At 39.3% G+C, this 24,672-nt stretch overlaps 1 protein-coding gene across 24 annotated transcripts in view; it reads left to right on the top strand.

Moving 5' to 3' along the window:
* DLG2 (discs large MAGUK scaffold protein 2) overlaps positions 1 to 24,672 on the top strand; it is a 2,181,535-nt gene that overhangs the window by 2,119,007 nt on the left and 37,856 nt on the right. For all 24 annotated transcript variants that reach the window (XR_012374525.1, XM_073879808.1, XM_073879828.1 and 21 more), the window contains one exon: positions 1,277 to 1,352. Coding sequence is in view for 23 of the 24 variants with exons in the window: in XM_073879808.1 (XP_073735909.1) it covers positions 1,277 to 1,352 (76 nt within the window). In the remaining variant the exon portion in view is untranslated. The remainder of the gene's footprint in view (positions 1 to 1,276; positions 1,353 to 24,672) is intronic.

The raw sequence follows: 24,672 nt of genomic DNA, 5'->3' as shown, positions 1-24,672 counted from the left end.
TGTTTCTCAAACCCTTTCCTTCCTTCCACCTCATTATCATTTCTCGCCTGGATTGTGACAATGACTTCTCAACAGGCCTCCTGCTTTCCACTGTCCCTTCTCTCCTCCAGCCTATCTTCCTCCTCTGCCAGCGTCTTTTATTCTATGTTCCTCTGTTTGAGCGCTTCTCTGCTTTATATCCTCCCATAACTCATGAGGACTCCCCAAGGAAGAAGCCTGAGTCCGTAGTGTGGATGGATATCTTTTATAAGGAGGTCCCACCACCTCACTGTCTCACATCCCATCCTGTATATACCCTATACCAGAATCTTCCCACAATCTTTAGCTTGCTTATATCCTAGGGTCATGGTATGTGTCATTGCTCCTGTCAGGGAAGTTCTCCCTGGACTTTTCCTGGTGACAAGCTCTTTCTTGTCCTTCAAGTTTCACATAAATTGATACCTCCTCCAAGAAGCTCACCCCAATGCTTTCTATCCCTCCTTCTCACCCTTCAGTGAGATAGATGCCTCGTCTATCCCTCCTTCTCCCCCCCGCCCCCACGCGTTGCTGTCGACAGTCTTACCGTGCAGCATTATCAGTCTCTTTATGTCTTTGTTCCTACCAGGAGCACATTCCTGGGTGTTTATTGCAATCATGCTTTTTAATTTTTTTTCTTTGTTCCCCAGCTCCTTGCTTGATACATGGTAGGCACTCGATGAGTGTTTAATGAATGAATGAAGTGTCAGGTACAATAATGAAATCTGCAGAGATGACAGGAGAACAGCACTGGGGAAAAGGAAAAAATTCAAGATTACCTATAACATATTTGGTTTTGAGGTGAAGGCAGATACCCTTGTGTTTCTAAAGGGAAGGGAAGAAAAAGGAAACCAAAAGAAAAGAGTAGGAGAGATGACGTGTGCAGAGGGGAGGAGAGGAGAAGAAAGAAGTTTATTTAGTCTTCACTTTAGGTGTTCATCTCTGTGGATTGTGATTTCTTTTAATAGATTTTTGGTTGATTTATTCAGGCATTTAAGTAACAAATATTAGTTTTTCTCCCTCTTTGTTTCTTCCAATCACTGTGACTCTCAGTACATAGCACACAGAAGTTTCAAGGGATGTGTTAGCCTCTTAGAGACAATATACCAAGAAGTTTTTTTACCAAACAAAGGAATGGGAATTCTTTAGAACACATTGTATTTGCGCTATAGGATATGAAGAGGTATTCTTTATTTAGTAAGGAACTTACTCATAAATGCCTTGCCATGCGATCAGCTCTTTATTTTCCAATTTTCTTTAGGGTGGAAAGAAAGGAGCGTGCCCGGTTGAAGACAGTGAAGTTTAATGCAAAACCTGGAGTGATTGATTCAAAAGGGGTAGGTACAAAATAATCAAAATATTAAGTTCTCTCGGCTGCCATGGGTTTAACTATAATTAACATTTAGGCTTCCAGTAGCAAGGAAATTATGGAGCTACCAGACAGTAGAGTACTATTATAAGTGTACTGCTGAAAGTAATCATGTATTCTCTGATGAAGTAGATGTGTAGTAAATATATTAAATACTGGGGCTAAAGCTGACAGTGGTCCATGGAAATGATGTGTTGATGAAGGTGATGTAGTGATTACACTGAAGAAGAAAAAGATAGTTTAGTGTTTTCATTTCTTTAATTTTTTTCTTTTGAATTAAATGTTCAAAAGGATGGATTTCATAAAAGATACCTATCTGCTCTTCACAAATATGTGTAGTCTATTACGTATTATAAAGCTAAGACAGTGGTCATGGAAATATATATATCTGGATCATCTCAGTGAATACATGGATTGTTGTGACAGACATAGAAGAGAATTAACAAGTGAAATTGAATCACCAAAATTAAAGTATTATGTACACATGTATCTATTTTAATAACAGCTTTAACAAGATAAAATTCACATACCATACAATTCACTAATTTAAAGTATACCATCCAGAGGTGTTTAGTATATTTAGTTAGACAGCCATCCCTACAATCAGTTTGAGAACATTTGCTCACCCCATGAAACCCTGTAGCCGTCACTTCCCATTACCCCCCGACCTCACCCCCACCCTCAACCCTGCCCAGTCCTACGCAACTACTAATCTATTTTGCCTATAGATTTGCCTATTCTGGATATTTTATATAAATGGAATTATATACTATGTGGTCTTTTGTGTCTGCTCCTTTCACTTCACATAATGTTCTCATGCACAGATATTGTGGCATATATAAGTACTTTCTTTCTTTTCCTTGCCAAATAATATCCCATTGTAAGGATACATCTCATTTAATTTATCCATTCATCATCAGTTGATGGACATCTGGGTTCTTTCCACTCTTTGGCTATTATGGATAATGCTACAGTGAACATTTGTATATACATTTTTGTATGGAGTGTTCTTACTTCCACTGGGTGTATACGTAGGAGTAGAATTTCTGGGTCTTATGATAACTCTATGTTTAATGTTTTGAGGAACTTCCAGACTGTTTTTCCAAGGTGGTTGTACTTGTTTATATTCCCACCATCAGTGTATGAGGGCTCCAATGTCTCTACATTCTCACCAACACTTGTTATTATATGTCTTTCTGCTTATTTGGTCTGAAGTGGTATCCCATTGTATTTGCAATTTGCATTCCCCTAATGACTATTGGTGTTGAGCATTTTTTCATGGGTTAATTGGCCATTTCTATATCCTCTTTGTAGAAATGTCTATTCAGATCATTTGTTCATTTTTAAATTGGGCTTTTTTGTTGTTGTTGAGTTGTAGAAATTCTTTATATATTCTGGAAATCAGTCTCATCAAATGTATGCTTTCCAATTATTTCCTCTCATTCTGTAGGTTGTCTTTTTACTCTCTTGCTAGTGTTCCTTTGTGCACAAAAGTTTTTAATTTTGATAAAGTCCAATTTACCTATTTTTTCTTTTGTTACTTGTGTTTTTGGTATCATATAAAAGACACCATTACCTAATCCAAGGTCATGGGATTAAGGATGATATGAGGTAGGGTTCCAATTTCTTCTTTTCTTTACGTGTGGATTGTCTTTTCAGTTTCATTTTTGTTTTGTTCATTTCAAGTATATAGAAATGTAATTAGCTTATATATCAATCATATCCTCCTACCTTGCTGAACCTGTTTATTAGTTCTGATAAATTTTTTTGGTAGATTCCTTAGCACTTTCTACATACAAGGTCATCATGTGTGAAAAGAGAGTTTTACTTCTTTCTTTTCAATCTGGATGACTTTTATTTCTTTGTCATGCCTGATTGCCCTGGCTAGAACCTCCGGATCAATATTGGATAGAAGTGGCAAGGGCAGCCATCCTTGCCTTGTTGCTGACCTTAAGGGGAAAGCATTCACTCTTTTGCCATTAAGTATGATGTCAGCTGTGGCTTGTGCAGCTTTTAAAATCTATTTTTAAGTGATAAAACAAGTCTCTCATTGCTGTACTGTAAAATACTGCCCCCTACCTACCCTTCTTTCTTCCTATGCTCTTTTTCTTCATCTCCTTTCCTTTATCTTTCTGTCCTAACAATTCTGGCTTGTGAGCATCACACAGAACCTCAGGTTATGGTCAATAGATGTTACCATGAAAAACAAAAAGAAGAAAGGCTATCATTTCTTAGGACTTTTGAGCCCAAATCACAACACTGCCCCTCATATTTTGAAGTAGAAGTGTCACAGGGTGGCCCAATCATTGACATATCATTTACTTTACCCTAAAACATTCGGGTGAAACAGGAATTTATTTAAACATAAGGTGTCCCTCTTAAAAAAGAAATGAGGGTATGTGTCATCATGTATGGAGTCCTTTCAAATAAATACTATTTACAAACAAGAGAGCAGGATTTTTCACTCCTTCTTAGTGAGAATTTAAGGATAGAGCTCCTCTTTGTTTCATATATATAGTTGAATATATATCAGAGAATTTTTGTTGAATACCTACTATATGCCAGACACAGGGCTAGAACTTGTGAAAGATGCAAAGTGTAACAAAGGCCCTTCTCTTCAAGAGCTTATAACATCTATGAGAGCTCAGATGTCTTTTTGATAAGGCTAAGACATGTGTATTAGGCTTTTTAATCATATTGTCAAATACTATTAGGTAATGCCAAAAAACAGAATATAAATTCTAGGACTTAAATGACTACTGAAGGAGGACCAGTGACCATGTGGAAAGGGAAACCCTGGACCAACAGTCATGAGGGTCAAGTAACTTGGGTTCTAGTTTGAGTTCACTATTAAGTCACCACTGCTCTTTGGGCCTCATTGGCAAAATAATAGCTTTGAACTATATCCAGGATGTCAGGCAAGTTTCACTTCCTATATGGTGGATTGATCGTGATTATGGATTGATAGTTTCTTGTGGATTGATAATTTCTACCTGAAATATTTTGTTGAAAATTATTCTGAGACCATGTATGACCTCAGCAGGAGAAAAAAAAACTGCCATGATTGACTATTCATCCCTAGCACAACATTGAGAATTGTTCTCTGTTTGAAGTCCGTAGGTTCAATGATTTTTTAAGATGCCTTCCAACAGTAATTCTCCATGAGCCTGTGAGTTAAGAAATAATAGATCAAAGTTTTCCAAATCCCCTTGAGAACAATACATCATTGAGAAGACTCTTGCCCAAGGTAGAAAGTAAAAGATGATTAAGAGAAAGTCTGCTGAAGAAAGAGAGAGACCCACTATGGGGAGAGCTGAGAAGTTGGGTCAGGAAAAGCCAGTCACCTTGAGCCAAGGACACGGACTACAGAACTTAGTTATTGTCACAAAAGCCTCAGTCTGGGACCTAGGGATAAACTCAACATAAACTGAGGAAGAAGGGGCATCTGGATGGCTCTGTCAGTTAAGCGTCTGCCTTCTACTCAGGGTCCTGCAATCGAGCCCTGCATCGGGCTTCCTGCTCAGCAGGGAGCCTGCTTCTCCCTCTCCCTCTGCCACTCTCCCTGCTTGTGCTCTCTCTCTCTCTCTCTCTCTCAATAAATAAATAAAATCTTTAAAAAAAAACTGAAGAAAAAAACTACTTGGAATGAGAAAGAGAAGGGGATATTTGAAAGGACCCTGTCATTAGCTGGCATTTACACATTGTGAAACATGAGTTCAAAGGGAGGCCATGGTTGCTGCCCTGGAGAAGCTTAAAATCAGTTCATATGGATAAAGCAGGTTGTGGCAATGGCCTTAATAGAAATATGTATAAGAGCTATGAGAATTCAAATTAATGGGTATAGGAATGGCCAGAGAGCACTTCATAGAAGAACTTAGACTTTGATTGACTTATCTGTGCTTGAGTTATTTTTCCAGAACTATCCATTGATTTAAAAATACTGAATGCTGTGAAACAGCAGGTATTGTGCTAGGTGTGTTGTAGGACAGCAAAGTAAAAAGTACAGCCTGTTTAATTAAAAAGGCAAGGTCTCTCATTTCAAGGAGCTCACAAAGAGAAATATAAGAAAACTGGCAATACAGTATCACTGATGATTCTCAGAAATTTAAGGAATTAACAGTCCTTATTTGAAGTATCTGGAGACTGTGCCTCAAGAAGATGAGCTAGTTTACCTAAGATCACACAGCTAACAGGTACAAGTGTCAGATTTGCATTCAGTACATTTTGATAGCAGAATGTCCATTTCTTCACACTATATTTTTTTGGAAGTCAGGAGAAGGACAGTTACTAATCATGCCTTGGGTAAGAGAGAAAGCTTCCAAAAGAAGGTGGTACTCAAACAAGATCTTGAAGTCTGAGTAGGAGTGTGCCACACATAAAATACAGCATGAACATGAAGGTGGAAAATGTAGGCATGTTAGAGTGAGGCCAAGCAGATCAGGGACACCAGATGGATGGTGTGGTTGGTGTAGTGGTAGGTGTGGCAAATGGGGCTGACCAGGAAGGTCTGGAAGGTCAGGCAGCTTGTATGGAAAGCCTGGTTTGAGCGGGAAGCTCACTGAATTTGGAGAACATCCAGGAAGAAATCAGAGGCTCTCTACTGAAAGTGCTCATTTGCTACAAATGAAGTGCCCAGGCTTTCAGTCCACTCTGTGTGCCTGCACAAAGTTTGTGTCTACACATGCAAAGACAAGTGGACAATTGTGTCAGTAACCCACATCATTCCAGCCTACCCAGACCCCTAAGCTCAAAGTGGCCATCTGTTTGGATGGGTCTCCTTGAGAACTATCTCAGTTTCCCAGATCCCAATGCAGGCAGGCTTCCCTGAGAATGTCGGTTAAATTCCTAATGAGTCTCTACTCAAACTACCCTCTGTCGAAAACTTAATCACTCCCTTACTTTCTTTCATTGGTCTTCTTTTTTCATCAGTTTCATAATCAGCCACTCTGTTATTTATTAAGACATTTAGGAAATAATATGATCTTCACAATCAAGCTGTTCTCCATTGAAAAATCAATGAGTATTTAGTAATTTATGCTAAATTTTGTTTCATTTTATTTAAAAATTCCTATAATTTAAGGAAGGGAATTATATATTTGAAAGAGTATCAATAGCCTTACTAAATGCCAGCCATGTGCAATGTGTAAGTGCCTCCTTTGCGCTGCAAATCCTTTCCAAAGTAAAGGAGGTTGTAAGTAAATAACTAGTGCTATTTAGTCACAGGCTGGCACAAAACAGAGATGAAGATGTTATTCCAATAGTAAGAATGTCCATTGTAAAAATGCAGTTCATGTAATCTTTTAATCACCACAACAAAATATGAAGGGAAATCACTTGTTCCCTTTTTACAGATTTAAAGAAACTAAGGTTGGGATGCCTAGCTCTCTCTCTCTCTCTCTCAAATAAATAAATAAATAAATAAATAAATAAATAAATAAAATCTTTAAAAAAAAAAAGGAAGGAAGGAAGAAACTAAGACAAAGAAATCTGAACCCATGTCTGACTGATTCCAAAGCCCATAATCTGTTTACTATAGCATGTCCTCTTCCTAGTAAAACCATGTCACTTGGTACATTTTAAGAAAAATGAAGAAGTATACTGAATTGGGTTTATTAAGCTTTGTCAAAAACTGACTTGGACATAAGCTTAAATCCTGAAAGGCAGAAGCTGCTTTCCCAGATGATGTACATGTTTCTGGATGGGAACTTCTCACTTTGAGCTTGGGGCTGCACATTTCCTCTAATTGTGGCCTGCCAGAGGGACAAGTCTTGGCAAATGTGTTCATTCAGTCATTCAATAAACCTTTATTAGATGCCAGTACAAGCAGCTTGCCAGGCCATGTGGACCAAGCCGAATAAGAGATCGTCACTGCCGTGAAGAAGCAGGGATACTGGGGGAGAGAAGGAGTCCCCACAGGGAGCGAGTGATTAATACTAAACAAGAGGGACAAGAAACTTGCTCTGAAGTTCAGAGGAGGAGATTCTGGCTTGGAAACTGGGGGATTTTGAATTTTGGGGGAAGAGGGTGTGGGGAGACCTTAAAGGATTAGTAAAATTTGCAAAGGGGCAGACGGGGGGTAGGAATAGGATACAGGATACTTAGGAGGGAAAATATTGTTTACTTTCATTGTAAGCAGCAATTTATGAAGAGGAATAAAAGGACTCGGAAGTGGAAAGTTATACTCAAATCAGTTCTGGTGCCTTAAATTTTCTAGGAAACTTGGACTTTATCCTGTAGACAGAGAATTTTAATGGTTGAACCCAACCTAGTGATTTCCCCTGGGCTTGCACCCTGAATGTACTTGTGTTGCTGCCCAAATGTCAATCCCTGGCAAAGGTCCATCTTTGAGCTGCTAGCACCTAGCATCGTGTCCACCAGAAGCATTCTGTCTGCTCAGTCCTCCTTTCTTGGAGGAAAGGAAAGTGAATGATCAGAAGTAAATTTCCAAGAAATCAATCTGGGTAACTGTGGGAAGGACTGATTGGAGGGGAGAAAGACTGACAGGGGAAGATGTTTGAGAAAGCTTACTCCAGTATTATGGGTGTGAGATTTTGAAAATCTGAACTTAAAACAATGGCAAAAGAAAAGAAAAAGGAAACAATTGCTAAAGAGATCAGAGAGGACTGTCATCCTTGGACATCTGACCTAGTGGTTCCTAATATTATTCTGTTTCCTTTTCCAAAGCCTCGAGCTCCCTTTAAGAGGGAATATTGACTGTGAGAGAGGGCATGGGACACAGATGGAGCTATGGTGATAGGATCATGGCAGCCTCCCTGAATCAAATGGAGCTAGCACTGAGAAATCTCAGTTCTACTTCATACATTCTTGGAAGTTTCCCTATGACCATTGATTCCTACTATGTCATTTACAGATAAAGACACTGAGAATCATTTTTCTGGGAGACACAGAGAGTTGGTAGCAGAGCCTACCATTGTATCATTTATCAAAAAACTGACTTGGCAGTGTTTTGTTAGCATGTAGGATTTATGTTTGCTTTACCAGGATGAGTTATAAGAATTGCTTTTGTAACAACTTCAAAGTGACATTTGAGTTTCAAGGGAAAGGTCATTACCGCCCTCAAAAGAAAGCTCCTTAATAGCACCAGTCTTTGGATGGCTGGAGCCCCATGAAGAGCTCAAATGTGCAAGAGTAAGTCAGAGATTTAGGGAAGGAGAGTGAAGGAACACCATATTGCCCCACTCCGTGGGGCATCAGAAAGGCAACATTTCTCCTCAAAGAAGCTACTGATTCCAGATCTGCTGTGTAGAATCAATTTCCAAAAGAAGGCAACCCTAGGAAGCAGGAGTCCATTTTGATAATGCAGGTGAGACATGAAGAAGGCCATCCTAGGACCATAGAGTAGCGATAGGGAGGAAAGAAGAGACCAGAAAATGGACCACCTACATCAACATTAGTTGAGACTCTCATTGAAAATGAACGTGCCCAGGCTCAACCCCCGTCCTTTGGAATCAGAACCTCTGGGGATGGGGATAAGAAAGCTACATTTTAACAAGCTACCCAAGGGTTTCTTTGAGCTTGCGGAAATTTGAGATACGAAATTTGAGGTACGTAAGTGTAATGGAAAGCTTTGATATCAGACTGACCAACTTCTGCCAGAGTTATCATAATATGTCTAAGTTTCAATTACCTCATGTATAAAACTGGAGATTATATTAAAAGATATAATATATATATAAAGTACCTAGAAATGTTAGTCTATCTCTTCCCCCTGCCCACCACCCCCTGCCGCCACTACCCACATGCACACATATCTCAAACTTGCCCCCTTTATAAGGCTAGAATGAGCAACCTCCTCAAAGTACTCTATTCCTTAGATTCTAACTCCCCTTTTGCACAGATGAGAGGAAGGAAGAGTTGTCACAACTTTGCCCTACACCCATCTGCATAATGGGTGTTTTTGACTCTGTGCTTGCTGACCTTGAAGTTAAGCAGGAAGGGGGAGGTGGCAGCACAACTGATCTCACTCAGTCCTCAAACTCCTGCCCCTGCCTCTGCCTGCAAGTCAGGAGTGTTTCTGAGTTTTCTGCTATATTGCGTAGCTACCTATGGGAAATTCTAGAACCCCTGCATTTCATTCAGTACACTGAATGAACATCTGTAAATTGCCTTATTGTCTACAGGGTTTTTTTTAAATAGGCGTTGCTCATTTGTGTTTTACAAAAATCCTGTGAGGTATGTATTCTTAATATGCTCTTTTTTTCAATGAGAAAACTGAAGTTTAGAAAGGATACATAACTTACCGAAGCTCATAGAGCTAATAAGTGACAGAGCTGGGCCCTGCATGATGTCATATTGGGTGAGGAAAATAGAATAATGGATTCTTTAAGGCATTTTTTATGTATGAACTCATTCTAGATGTTATTAGCATAGCTAATTCTATCTATTCAATTAGTGATGCTACTAGGGCTGAAGTAATAGAAATAGGAGATGTATAATTTGTGGTTATATAAATAACAAGTATAGTTTCATCAGATGAGAACACTAAGCTTTTGTTAAGTTTTCTTCCCGCTATTAATTCAGAATGTTAAGTATTATTCAGAGAATTTGGCTCAAACCCATTTCTGCTTTAAAGTTAATCATGAATACATTCCGATTTACTACAGAGCTTCCTTTAACCTGACTCTTTAAGGCAAAAGGCCCGGAGTTGCACCTTAGAGCTTGCGTATTTCATTTTGCAGAAGTTTTTAACTCACCGAAAGCTAAAACATCAGTACTGAAAGATAAAGATGCAGGATTGACTACCCAGTCATCTGACTTCCTCACTATGGTGATTATAGCCAGACTCTTAGCAAGCAAAAACAGTATGTATTTCTTGCCTCTTTTCAACTGTGTACTGTTTACATGTGGGTAAATTGTTTTTTAATGACAGATCATGTAATGTCTGAAACATTTCAACATCAGCTTCTGCTTAATACCTAATTACTTTACTCTTTCATTAGAAAAAAAAAGGCTCTGAAATGTAACTGTCCTGGATCCTATATTTAGTTTTTCTAACGATGTGATCTGGAACCAGTAGTTTCTCTTTCTGACACTCTGATGTTTCAACTATAATAATAAAATCTGAAGAGTAGATTGCAAGTTCCTTAAAGGCAAGGAATGTGACTTATTTAGGGCCTAAAATAGTTCGTGGCATTCAATCAATAATTATTAAATTAAATAATGTGAGAATAAAGAAGATGATGTATTGAGAGAAAAGTTATGTAAATTAGAAGGTACAGCCCACATGGATTTTGCTGTGGCTTATAAATGGAGAACTGAACGATGTATTATTGCCTTTAAAGGAAGGTTCTCTCAATCTGAGTGTTATTTTCCTTTCACTTCAATAAATAGATTTTGAGTTTCCCCTACATACAGGATATTGCTCTGGCTATGGAGTGGGGACATGGATGAATAAGGCCCTACCTCTGTTGTCCCAGAGCGTCCCTTCTAGTGCATAGATACACACTTCGTTAGAAATCAGTACCAGTTTATGCAGGATACTAAAATAACCACTGAAGTGAACTGGAAACCAACCCAGGGCAGAATCAATAAAACTGTGACTAAAATAAACTTTAAAAAAAATGAAACCAATTTTAGACTGATTTCCAGGTTAAAAGCAGAAAGGTGGTTGTGATGGATCCACTCTTCAGGGATTAAGAAATTCTTCATGAATATTAATCAGTCCTCATATTGGCACAGCACTTTGGTACATTATCCATTTCACTGATGAGGAGGCAGGGGCTGGAGACATGAGTGGCCTGTCCACAGTTACACAGACAAGGGCTGTCTTTTAGAGGTACATGAATACCATTTCATTTATTCAGCAAAGGCTTGCAAGGGGTCTTTCATGTCCAGCATTGTGCTAAGGACAGGGGAAAAACAAAGATGCGTGAGGCTTTGGCCTTGCTCTTGGCAAACACTGAATGGCCTGGGAAAGATTTTGATTTCCTAGGAGTTGGCACTCTCCATACCTAATCTGCTCCTCTCAGTGGTCAAGAGACCCCATCCTGCAGTCCTGGCTATGCAAGTGGCCAAGTCATCGAGGCAGGCCAATATTCCTCTGTAAAATGGGATCAATAACAGGTGCAGTGAACTTGCTTCATTAAGATGTGAGATAAACTAGGGTGGCTCAGTCGGTCAAGCATCTGCCTTCGGCTCAGGTCATGATCCCAGGGTCCTGGGATTGAGTCCCACATCGGGCTCCCTACTCAGCAGGGAGCCCGTTTCTCCTTCTGCCTGCTGCTCTCCCTGCTTGTGTGTGCCCTCTCTCTCTCTCTCTCTCTCATAAATAAATAAATAAAACCTTTAATAAAAAAAAAAAGGTGTGAGATAAACCAACCTGAAGAGACATAAAGGATATTAAGTCAAGCCAAAATTACACTTCTCGAGAAAAAAATCCCTGTGTGGCTCCTTCCTTATCTCTCTATCCATCAGCTGTCATAATGTAATAAGCACCATGAATCCATCAGCTCACGTGAAGGCATGAGACAATGAAAAGCATATGATGACTAAGGATTATGAGGTATGGCATTCTGTGCACTTGAGGTCCATTGAGGGGAAAAAGGGAAAATTAACTCTTTCCATGCAGCAAGGGCCATGGGTATGCATCAGTGACAATGGAGACGCTATGGGAAACATCCTTTACTTGTTAGTAGTGGTAACATGTACTGCCGTTTCCAGAGTTCTGGGAAATGTGGGTGAAGTGAGAACTCTCCCTGTGGCTGTCTCAAATGTCTTACAAGTACGAATCAGTGTACCTGAGAGCCCATCTCACTTGAAAAGAAGCAAAAAGCTTGCAGATATGCTGTTTGCCTTTCATGTTTTGACAACTGTCTGAATATTTGTTACCACTTGCTGAAACTGGTGTTTCGGCTTTCTTGCTGTGAATGGTGATTTTCCCCAGAAGGCCTCAAGAAGCCACTGTTTCTCCCTGTAATTGGCTTGTACCCACCTGTCACGAAGAATTAACCCCTTAACGAATTTGGAGCACATGTCCCATGTGAATGACACAGCTGTCACTCCTCATTTGGGGAGAAGGTGTTCTGTGAGCACCTCCCAAGCCTAAACCTGCAGGTCCCCATAGAGGTGGAACCCTGGGAGCACAAGTTCAATAAATTACAGTCAGAAAATAGATGTGTTGGGGGCACCTGGCTGGCTCAGTGGGAAGAGCATGTGACTCCTGATGTTGGGGTCGTGAGTTCAAGCCCCACATTGGCTGTAGAGAGTACTTAAATAAAACACTTTAAAAGAAAAAAAGAAATACACCAATTTATGATTGCTACTAAGTGAGACCATGGTTTTGCTAAAGGTAAAGAGCTCTCCTTTCCCCCAGCTGATCCCCAAGAGCTGACTGAACTTCCGTGTTTACCCTCTTCTCAATAAAGGACAAAGTACACATTTGGTATATAAAGGATTTGACTTTGATCACTATTTCTAAAATGTGAAAACAATGTAACTATCATTTACTGAAAGTAGTTATAAACCAGGCATTTTGCTAAATACACTATCAGGACTTTTCTCATTTATTCCTGACAAAACCCTATTAGGGGAGGACTACATAGGAGCCTCTTTTAAGGAAAATAATCCAGGGCTGCCTGAGTGGCTCAGTCCATTAAGTGTCTGACTCTTGATTTCAGCTCAGGTCATGATCTCAGGGTCATGAGATTGAGCCTGGCATCAGATTCTGCACTCAGTGGGGAGTCTGCTTGAGATTCTCTCCCTCTGTCCCTCCCCCTGCACTCTCACTCTAAAAATAAATAAATAAATCTTAAATAAAATAAAATAAAATAAGAAAACAATCCTTCTGGTCTCCCCTACTGTTGACTAAATTTTTTTATGATGATGCTTCCTAAATATATATAAACAAAATTGAGTACAAATACCATATGCTTATAGCTCTTATCATCTATCCTGTTAAAATAAATTTACAAATTAAATCCCATATATATTTAGTACTTCTATATTACAGCAACAAAATTCAAAATCACAATGTTCATGTGATTGGTGATGCTCCAGTAATACTAAATCTTCACCTGATATGTAAACCTGGTAGCACCTACTATAGTGGAAGTTTCTTTTGAATTGTAGGGACTGGGTGTTCAGTGAAGACTCAATTCCCACACTGCTGTTTGTCTACAGGATGCCCAGTGCAAAACCAATGCAGAGGTCCCAGGCTGGCCCTCACTCCTAACCTTTTCCACCCCCATCTCGGACCCCTTAGGAGTTGCTGAATGAATGAGGAGCTCAGTTACCACACTACACGATGCCCTCTGTGGCTGAATCCAATCTCGACAGTTTTCCTTGCCCGCCTCACCATGCAATGCTCAGCTGTAGTCCCATGGCACTGTCTGCGGAGGTGAGCCTGGAGCAGCACCTCTGTCTAGACCCCATCCAAAATGAATTATGCTATTTTTAATCTACCATGGGCTGAGAGATCCAAGGAATAAGGTTTCTTTTTTTTTTTTTTTCATTTCATAGTAGGATCTTCCCTGTGATGAAAATGCATAACACTTTGATGAGTAGATTTTGCAACTTCTCTGTGAGCTGCAAAATTCTTCTTCTTTAAAATTTATAATCCAAGTACTTGAAGTTGCTGATTCAGTGATAAAAGAATAGTTCTGAACTCTACATCTGATTTCTGTAGAAAAATTTATACTGGTCATTTATTGCTTGATCACTTCTTGAACAGAAGTAATCATCCAGTAGTACCATATGTAACTGAGGCGTTCACAGTGCAGGCCAGAGCTGCCTCTTGAGCATCTTTCCCACAATTTGTCTGAACCCCGCTTTCCCCTAAATCCTACACTCCATCCAGAAAACTTCGCAGGATTGGGGAAGAGGGGAAGAGAAAAGAGGTGGCTTTGCGCCCCCTATTGGACAACCCTTTCCTCTGCTTGAACTGAGCTTTGCTATTCTAGCTCCACCTGCAGTCTCCTACTCATTCTTTAAATCCCATTTAAAATGGTGCCCCTGAGCCTTCTCCAGCTTCCCCAGTGGCCCTCACTCCCTCCTCAATGTCGGCTTATATACACCTCCATCATAGCAATTATAACACAGTGTGGTAATGATTTGCTTAAACTGTGAGCCCCACATTTTGTGTTCCCAATGTTTAGTAGAGACATACTGCTGCAGAGGGGACACACCTGGAGGACAAAACACACCCCACCTACCGTTCAGCAAGAGCCAGCCCGAGAAAGTGAGCTTTTGCAGTTCTTTTTCCCACAGGGGGTGCCTTTTTCTACTTTGCACCAGACACTTTTGCCTTTGGAACCCTGAATATAATGTTTGGCAAAAACAATAAATGCTTATAGAACAAAAAATAATTACCATTTGTTGAACACTTACCATGGCTAAGCCCATACATGCCTGGTTGCATTTAGAACTACAATAGCCCATGATGGAGGAGGTATTAGTATCCCACTCCTTTGGAGTCTTCAAGTAATGGATATTGCTGTCAAATGGTTATCTCCTAGTAGGATGAGCACTCTTCATCCCCAGCAATGAGAATGGATAAGGAGTAATAATGTTATTAGATGCAATTTCCTGGCACTGTGCTGTGTGATGCAAATACATTTTCTCACAAGTGGAACACAAATGTTATGTGAATGGCATGTGCAAACAAGGTGCAAAAAAATCTTCTTGAACCAGGACAGAGGCAGGAAGAATAAGAAAAAGTGACAGAAACTCACAAGGAAGGAATCAAGGGTGATTGCAGAGTTTCTGGTGGCTGCTGAGGGGAAAAATCCTCCCTAGGCACAAGAAGCATTCTCTTTGGCTTTAAAGTGACCATCAGTTACAGTGATGGACTCACCCTGAGATCCCTGGTGTCTCCTATAGAAATAACAATTAACCTGCTGGGCTGCGTCAGCTAACAGGATTAGGAAGGGTGTGTGTGTGTGTGTGTGTGTGTGTGTGTGTGTGTGTGTGTGTGTGTAAGAGAGAAAGGGAGGGAAGGGGATAGAGTGTTCTTAAATGAAGTGTTGGGGGTTGTGAAGGTGTTTTTATTCCCTTAAGGTGTGTGTGTGTTTTCATGGTTTTTATCTGCACACTCTAAAATCTTAGAGATGTTCAGATCCCTGCCAAGTGAAAATCTGCACTTTTATCAGCTACTATTTGAGGTTTGGCAAGCAATGTTCAATTTTTCTTTCTCCAAAAAATGAACTATGGCAAAATCTTTGGGCTACTCATATCTCTCACATTAGAACTAAGATATCCTCCCCTCATGAGCTCTACGTGTCTTAGAAAACACAATCCCCTGGCATATAGCATTTGAAGAGCTCCTCCAAGGAAATGTGTAAATAGAAGGCTCAGCATGGGCTGAACAACAATGTCCCAGACAGAAACAACTCTCCATTCACCTGCTACACCACTGAATTCCCAGTGAGGGTTCTAACCCTTGTGACGCGTCCTGCTAAAATGGGGCTATTGGCTGAGGGCCCAGCAGTTTCAACTGTAATGGATTTGCCTTCATTTGTGAGTTACCCCACCTTCCAGAAGCAAGCAAGAGGTGAAAATTACTCAATCAGGAACAACTTTACAAAGAATACTATTTATTATTGTGCTTTACGTATTGGTTTGCCTGTAATTCCTCCTGACACACGGGCGCTGCAAGTGACGTCTTGTGCTCTGGGTCTGCCGTTGACATCGGATCATGGGAGACAAAGAGTAAACTGTCAGCTCCCGAAACTGAGTCATTATCCAAGAGGGTGAAGCTGGAAACATCCAGCTAAAGGAGGGAAGGAAAGGGCGGAATGGTCAGAGGGAGGAGGAAACATCTTCGCAGCATAAAGGACTTTTGAGGTCATTAATTTATCTCCCTGACTGACAGAAGAGGAAGCTGATGCTCAGGGAGGGAACATGACCTTCCTAAGCTCAGGTAGGCAGGAGAAGCTGGGCCAGGAGTCTCTCCTCTGAGTTTCCATAGCATGCATAGCATGAATATCTGCCTCTTGTCCAGCACTAGACAGTAAGCCCCACAAGCAAAGCAAGTTACCTCTCTGAGCCTCATGAGTTACCTACCGGTGGTGATGATGATGATGATGATGATGATGATGATGGCATGAAGTAGACATTATTATTAAATTTATGACACAGACAAGGACAATAATCTTAGAAAGGTTAAATACCTACCCCCAAGGACACACAACCAGTGAATTGACTCAAACTTGTTAATAAGGAAGATTCTCAAAAAGAAAAAAAAAAAGTGTGTCTAGCAGAGAAGCAGTGTGCCTGGGCCTGTCTGACCCCAGGACTGGACTCTTACCTCTTCCCTGGGCATAATCATCACTTAATAAATACCTGGGAGGATATACAGGTACTGGCCTCACCCTGTAACATGACATGCCTCCATTTGGACCAAGATTGTGAATGAAGTCACTGGTCCATCCCTTCCTGCCTGCAATACAACATAGCACAACTCCCCTGCCACAGACACCTAGCTGTCAACCAATTCTTCCCTCTACCAACACTGCTTAGGCAACTAGTCTGTACTCAGCCCTGGACAAGTACAAACAGAAAACAAAATAATAGTGAAGCTTGGGTTTTGGAGTCTGAGAGAGCTGAGTTTGAATCTGCTTCTACCACTTACCAACAAGGCAAATGACGTCCCCTTTCTCATTTGTATACGTGTAATAATATAGACAGAAGGGTGTGTGTGTGTGTGTGTGTGTGTGTGTGTGTGTGTGTGATGGAATTGTGGGGAGGGTTCAATGACATTATTAGTACAAAATGGTTAATAAGACATATACTAACAGTGGCCAGAGAAAGAGCTCAACAATTATTTGCCACTATTAATATTATCGATGAGTTTACATTCAAACTGGAGAACAGATACACTTTGAGTTATCAGAGACAGTCAAGAACCCTGCCTAACTTCTTTGGCTGATTGAATAACCTTGCTCTCTTCCTCCCTCTTCCACTTAGTGAGCAATGACCTATCCTTCACTATCCAGTTGACATTCACCTCCTGCTCCCCTCCACAGTGGAAGTTATCCTGCCTTCCTCATGCCTCTCTAGTACCTTGCGCACACTGTCACAGCATACTAGTTACTTAAGAATCTCTCTGTCACTGAATTGCAAGGTCCTTTGGAGTTTATTACACCTCCAGCGCCTAGCACAGTGCCTGGCTTATACTTATGCTCAGCATATATTTGGTGCATGAATAAATGGAAGTAACTGCATAGAATAGAGGAGCCTGGAGTACTTAGGAGAGCCTTCTGTCAGAAAGTGGTCCATAAGGGATGAGTAGCTTCAGAAGTGCTCAGACAGGCAGTAAGGGAAACAAGGGGAAAGAGAGTATTTTGTCACTTTCTTTTTCTTTAAGATTTTATTTATTTATTTATTTATTTATTTATTTATTTATTTATTTATTTGAAAGAGAGAGAATGCATGCATGTGTACAGGGGTGAGGGGCAGAGGGAGAGAGAGAATCTCAAGCAGACTCCCTGCTGAGTGGGAACCCCAATGCGGGACTCGATCCCACAACCCTGAGATCATGACCTGAGCTGAAATTGAGTCAGATGTCCAGCCGGCTGAGCCACCCAGACACCCCAACATTTTGTTACTTTCCATTGGTATAAATCAATGTACGGATTTGAGTAAGGGTCTTCTCACCCAGGTAGGGTAAATCAGCCTATAGCTTCCCTGCTAGCCTCATGGGATCACATCACCTTCAGCGTGAATGTATAAGACCAGCCAATAAAGAGGAGAGGAGCCCTTGGGGAAATTGCAGAAGAACTGGCATTCCTGAGAATGAAGAAATGAAATGAGGAGTGCTGTACTCCCTGCAAGTGAACATAGTACTTCATACTACTACACGGCATTCACTATTCTCATAGCCCCTCATGGAGCCTTCATGGAAATCTCATTGCTTGAACCATTTGAAAAGAATAAAGCAGCAGAGATTATGTTTCAGAAATAAAGTATAAAATTCCATGGAAAGTCATTTGCTGGCAGAGGTTCTCAGCGATGGTTACCAAGGCTGTGTGCTAAAAGCAGAGTGCAAAGAATACTTGAAATCTTTGCAAACAGTCACAAGAAAGGCAGTATTGCATAGTGGCTAAGGGCTCAACTCTGGAGCTAACTGCTTGGGAATGAAACTTGACTTATGAATCATAGCTGTGTAAATCCTGGAGCAAGTGATCGACCTCTCTATACTTCAATTTTCCTTATATATAAAATGTGGGCACAGTTTGAAGCCACTAAATAGGAACTGATAATATGTGGAAGCACTTAGAATGTGAGTCCATGTAAAACACTTATAAAGGCACCTGCCATGTAGGTTAGCATTTAACAAATGTTAGTTTAAAAAAAAATGCTCTTATGGGATGCCTGGCTGGCTCAGTCAGTAGAGCATGTACATGTGACTCTGGATCTCAGGGTTATAAATTTGAGCCCCACATTGGTTGGGTGTAGAGATTACTTAATAAAAATAGAATTTTTTTAAATACTATTATGATTACCAAGTCCCTGTTACCAGCTTTGCTCCATGCATCATTCTAGGGCACTGTGGGAAGTGCAAAAGAAAACTTTAAGACCAGATCATGTTTCTTACAGAGTTAAGCTGAAGATGAAACATAAAAGTAACATAAATAAGGCAACTAAAGAACTCTTAAGTCCCAAACTGGATGACTCTGGGTGATGAGAAGGGAAGAATACTGAAACAGCCCAAGAATAAGCCTAACCTGATGGGTGCTCAATTAAAGTTAATTAAGGATAACTAATATGGGACTTCATTCAGGTTAGGATTTTGTCAGCTCCTTTGTCAAACTCCAGATTTTGGAGAAAAAAATATAAGAATAAAAGAGCCCTCTCAATTATCAATGCATTAAAAAAATAATTCATTTAATTTGACCTTGAACAAGGTTTCATAATTTGTGAGTGACAGAGATCAAAGAAACCTCAAGGTTTGGCTGGTCTAAGCACCATGTTTTACAGATGGAGAAAGACCCAGAGATGTGAGGTGACTAGCCCAAGTCACACTGGAAACCCAGGTCTCTTTCTGCTCAGTCTGATTCTTGACTCCCTGTGGATGTTTGCTGGCTTCTTTGGCTCCTGAAAGGCATTCTTCATGTGTAATATCAGGCAGCTGGTTGGACTCCCATCTCTGAGTCCTAGAGCTTTTCCTGCCCATGCTCCTTGCTGTTCCTACTGTGTGTGGCCAGTTATATGCTGACAGCCACATTGTGGAAGCTTAGCCCTCCAGGCATTGACAAGAACCTTTGAGTTGTAGCAAACAGCAAAGGATAGAAAGGGAAGGAAATGAGGGAATGTGGGAGGGTGGGAAGAGGAAGGAAAAGGACAAAAATTAAAAATCACTAACAAGGAAATGAAGAAATCAACAGTGTGACCAACATCGGATCCACGGAACTGTTCTGATCCCGTCTTTTGTGTAATACATGAGAATTTAAAAATAATTCCAATGTGTCCCATTGATGAGAATATGATGAAAGTGAGTAAAGTTGGGAATAAAGGTTTTTGGTTTTTCCCTTAGTGTTGTTTTCAGAGCCTATGGGTTGTTATATAAGCATAGTATTTTTGTGGCTTAAAGATGAAATGCTGTGGGCGCCTGGGTGGTTCAGTCGGTTAAGCGTCTGCCTTCAGCTCAGGTCATGATCTCAGGGTCCTGGGATCAAGCCCTACATCATGCTCCCTGCTCAGTGGGGAGCCTGCTTCTCCCTCTCCCTCTGTTCCTCCCCCTCCCCCCACACACACACACTTGTGCTCTCTCTCTCTCAAAAAATAAATAAAATCTTTTTTTTTTTTTAAGATGACATGCTGGACAAGTCTAGAATTATGAAGTAATTAATTGGAACTGTATAGCCTGCAGTTTCCTATGGAGTCTACCACACAAAATGGTACACAAATTGAAAAAAGAGAACGACACATTGTCAGAATGCTCTACTGAATTTTATCATCTCTAGCACTAGTCGCAAATATCAAGATCTATTTCAGTGCAGACCAGATTGCTAAGGGACCATCAGAGGGCTTGCCACATAGGAGGACAGAGTAGTCATTCAGTAAATAAATATATTAGTTGATAAAGTAAATAATGAAAATTTATAAATTTATTAATAAAGTGAAAAAAAATAAATGCATGAGTGGTCCACTAGCTGACAGTAGCATGAAGGTTCCATCAGCTATAGTGAACTTGAAGAAAGCCATTTCAAGTCTTTCCAACAATTATAACTATGACCCATGACCAGACAGTTTCAGGTTTGTAAGGCAGGGTGGACGGTGGAAGAAACTGAGCACAACAGCATTGTCTTTGGTGTTTGACTCTCTGATACTTCCATTCTCCCAGTTTGAGGTCATGTCCACATTCATCCTGGAATACTTTGAATCTTAGCAAATAGATCCATACTAAACCTAGCTGCAAAGCCCTATATCCAGAATGATAACCACCCTGCCCCAACCTCACCAAAAAAAAAAAAACAAAATTCAGGAACAAGTTTGATGGTCTCCAGGTCATTTAAAGAATACCTGTCAATAGTAACAGGTTATGGCTGAAATCGAAGTCTCCTTTCTAAATCGATCAGAGCGGTGCTGCTACAACACTCATGACCTACTCTGGAAGAACACTTTGGCCAGTTATTGTACTGTCTCTGGCTAGGATGCTCTGAGGTGTAAATATAGTATTTTCATAACTTATTGTTGTCTCAGAGCTTTAGATTTTAATGTAAAAGTAGTAGAAGCTTATGCTTTTGTGACAAATAACCAGTCTTGGAAAAGTTAGTCTTCAAGCAGAGAATTTGATGGGGAAAAACCAAAACTTAATTTCTCTGTTATAGAATGTACAAGTGTTCTCTTTTAACTTGATTAAATAAATTGTGCTTTTGGCTAATGGATTCAAAATGTAGCTTTTTCATGGAAGGCTTACATTGTAATGGGGTAATGGAGAGTGTAGAGGGTTTGGGGGGAAGAAAAGTGGATAGGACACATCATTGGGACTAATTATAAATTAAGAATAAATGGTTGCTGGGGAAAATTGTCAATCAGTACAGATCATTTTGAAAGCAGTTTGGGAATATGTCAAAATTTTTAACTACCCACAGTTTTTAACTCAATAATTCAACTTCTAGAAATCTATCTGAAGGAAATAATTTGAAACAAAATATGTTGTAGTCATTGCAACATAAAGTACTTAAAAATGGAAAACTATAGAAGTGTCTGACAATGTAGGACTGTCTAAGCCAACTGTAATAATCCACTTGATGAAATATTAAATTGTCATTGTGTTTATAAGATATATTGGTTTGTAGTCTTCATTTCTTTTGGTTTTTTGTTTTGTGTTGTTTTGTTCCAAGTAGATCCATGCCCAGTCTGGGACTTTAACTCAAGACCTTGAGATAAGAGTCACATACTCTACCAATTGAGTCAGCCAAAGCCCCACTTGTAGTCTTCATTTCTTTTGATGTCTTTTCTAATTTTGGTAGCAGAGTAATGGTGGCCTCACAGAATGAATTCTATCTTTTGGAGGAGTTTGTGAAGAACTGGCATTTATTCTTTTTTAAATGTTTAGCAGAATTCACCAGTGAAGCCATCTGGGCCTGGGCTTTTCTTTATGGATAATTTTTGAAATTACTAATTCAATCTATTTGTTATAAATCTATTCAGAGTTCTTTTTATTCTTGAGTCAGTTTTGGTAGTGTCTTTCTAGAAATTTGTCTGTTTCATCTGAGTTATTTAATTTATTAGTATACTGCTGTTTGTAGTATTCCCTTATAACTCTTTTTGTATCTGTAAGGTCAGTAACAATATCCCTTCATTCCTGATTTCAGTAATGATTCTCTCTTTTTTTCTTAGCCATTCTAACTAATGATTTATCAATTTTGTTAATCTTTCGAAAGAACCAACTTGTGGTTTTGTTGATTTTTGTTTGTTTGTTTTTCTTTTTTTTTTTTAAAGATTTTATTTATCCACTTGAGAGAGAGAATGAGAGAGAGAGAGAGGATGAGAGCGGGGAGGGTCAGAGGGAGAAGCAGACTCCCTGCCGAGCAGGGAGCCCAATGCAGGACTCGATCCCAGAACTCCAGGATCATGACCTGAGCCGAAGGCAGTCGCTTAACCAACTGAGCCACCCAGGCGCCCCTGTTTGTTTGTTTTTCTATTCCCTAGTTTATTAAGTTCTGCTCTCATTTTATTATTGCCTTTTTCTGCTTGCTTTAGGTTTAGTTTGGTCTCTTTTTTTTGCCCCAGTGTCTTAAGGTAGAAGATGAGATTTTTTTATTTCAGATCTTTTTTAATGTAAGCATTTTTTAGCTATAAATTTCCCTCTAAGTACTGCTTTAGCTGTATCCCATAAATTTTGGTATCTTGTGTCTTTATTCTCATTCATTTAAAAGTATTTTCTAGTTCTCTTGTCATTTCTTTCTTGATCCATTGGCTAGTTAGGAAAATGTTCTTGTTGTTTATATGTTTGTTTGTTTTAATTTTCTTATGTTTGGGGATTTCCTAAATTTCTTTTTGTTATTAATTTCTGATTTCTTTCCATTGTTTTGCATTCATTAAAGCTGATGCTCCCAAAGACTCCCTAATGATATGGGAAGGTGCTTCTGTCCTCTTTAAAATAATTGGTTCTGATTTAGGGAGCTTTACTAAGTGTCAGGCCCTATAGTAGGAGCTTATCACATTATCACATTTAAATACTCACAACTGAGGCCCAGAGATTAAATAGCATTTCTAAGGTTATACAGCTAAATTTCAAAACAATTTCCCATAAGACTTTACTATATGTTACAGTAGTAAAAAAAAAAAAAATCAATTTAAAATTCTATAGACCATATCATACAACTAAATTTAAACAGAATAATTTGTTCAAAAACAAAGAAACAATAATAGTAAAAGTGATTTGTTTCTCATAATGAGATGACAAGTATTTTTTTCCCTCTGTTTCCTTTCAGATCTTCCCTAAAAGAGACATGCTTCATTTGTTAATAGAAAAAGTATTTTTAACAAACTAGCCTATTAGTTAAGAAAAGGAATAAAACTTAATTAGGAAAAAAAAGTTAGAAAAGGAAAATTAAATGGTAATTTTATTGAAGGTATTAATACTACTAAAATTCTTTAAACTTTCTATTTATGCAATTATGGACCATAGAGCTAAAAATGTGATACTATGCAAAAATGCATAAAGCAAATAGCTGAGCCACCACATTTTTATTACTAGTAATAAACAGCAACTAAAAGTAAATCAGATTATAGAGCATAGAATTATGAGATAAAATTCATGAGAAAAACAAATTCTGAGAGATAACTGCAGAGAAAAGCAATAAATTCAAATATCACTCATTCAGCTATGGTCTTATTCTTCCATTACTTCTCCCCCCTTTCTCCAGATGTTTGTTATTCCTCCTGCTCCTCCTCCTCCTTCTCCTTCTTTTTTGCCAGAAGTTTCTCCCCATATTACCAGTAGGAATCATCACTAAAAACTGGTTCATGCCTTCTTTTGATGAATATTTATTGAATACCTACCATGCTCTAGATCCTGGGGATACAGAAATGAAAATGATATGGTACCTGCTCTGAGATCATAATGTAGTAGGAGAGAAATATGTAGAAATGAAGGGCATTCACTGTGACAGCCTTGGTAGCACATCTGAGCATAAACTTAAAGATGTATCCAGTTATTCATGAGATGGGCAAAGAGGAAAGCATTCCTATAACCACCACCTGAATCAAGATGTAGAAGATATACCTATACATATTTAAGAGAGTAGCCTAAGTTAAAAATTTATTTTGGGGAAGCGTCACGTTCTAACCACAATAAAGATGGATAAGACATAGTTCGTTATTTCCTCAACAACCGACTTGATTTCTACCACCATAGCTTAGTTTTTCCTGTTCTGGAACTTCTTATAATTGAAGTCATCTTTAAGTACTCTTTTGTATCTGCCTTCTATCCCTCAACATAATGCTGTTGAGATTCATCCATATTGTTGCTTTTTATTGGTGAAGTAGTTCAATTCTCTTTATTGCTGCGTAGCAATAACAATATATTGTGAATATCAATATGCCACAGCTTATGACTTCACCTATTGATGGACATTAAGGTTGTTTCTTGTTTGGGGTCATTATAAATATTCTGGTACATGCCTTTTTGTGACATATGTTTTTCTCTTGAGTAAATATCTAAGGGTAAATTTCCGAATCATAGGTTAGCCATATGATTAACTTTATAGGAAACTGCCAAACTATTTTTCAAAGTGGCTATACCATTTTATGTTAACAACAATTTCTGTGAGAGTTCTAATTGCTTCACATCCTTACCAACACCTAATATGGTTAGTCTT

The sequence above is a fragment of the Callorhinus ursinus genome, unplaced genomic scaffold (genome assembly GCF_003265705.2).
Source record: "Callorhinus ursinus isolate GAN/ISIS: 27379988/994484 unplaced genomic scaffold, GSC_fseal_2.0 scaffold35, whole genome shotgun sequence".
Lineage (NCBI taxonomy): Eukaryota > Metazoa > Chordata > Mammalia > Carnivora > Otariidae > Callorhinus > Callorhinus ursinus.
The sequence above is the reverse complement of the archived record's forward strand: the minus strand, read 5'-3'. Positions and strand labels throughout refer to the sequence as shown.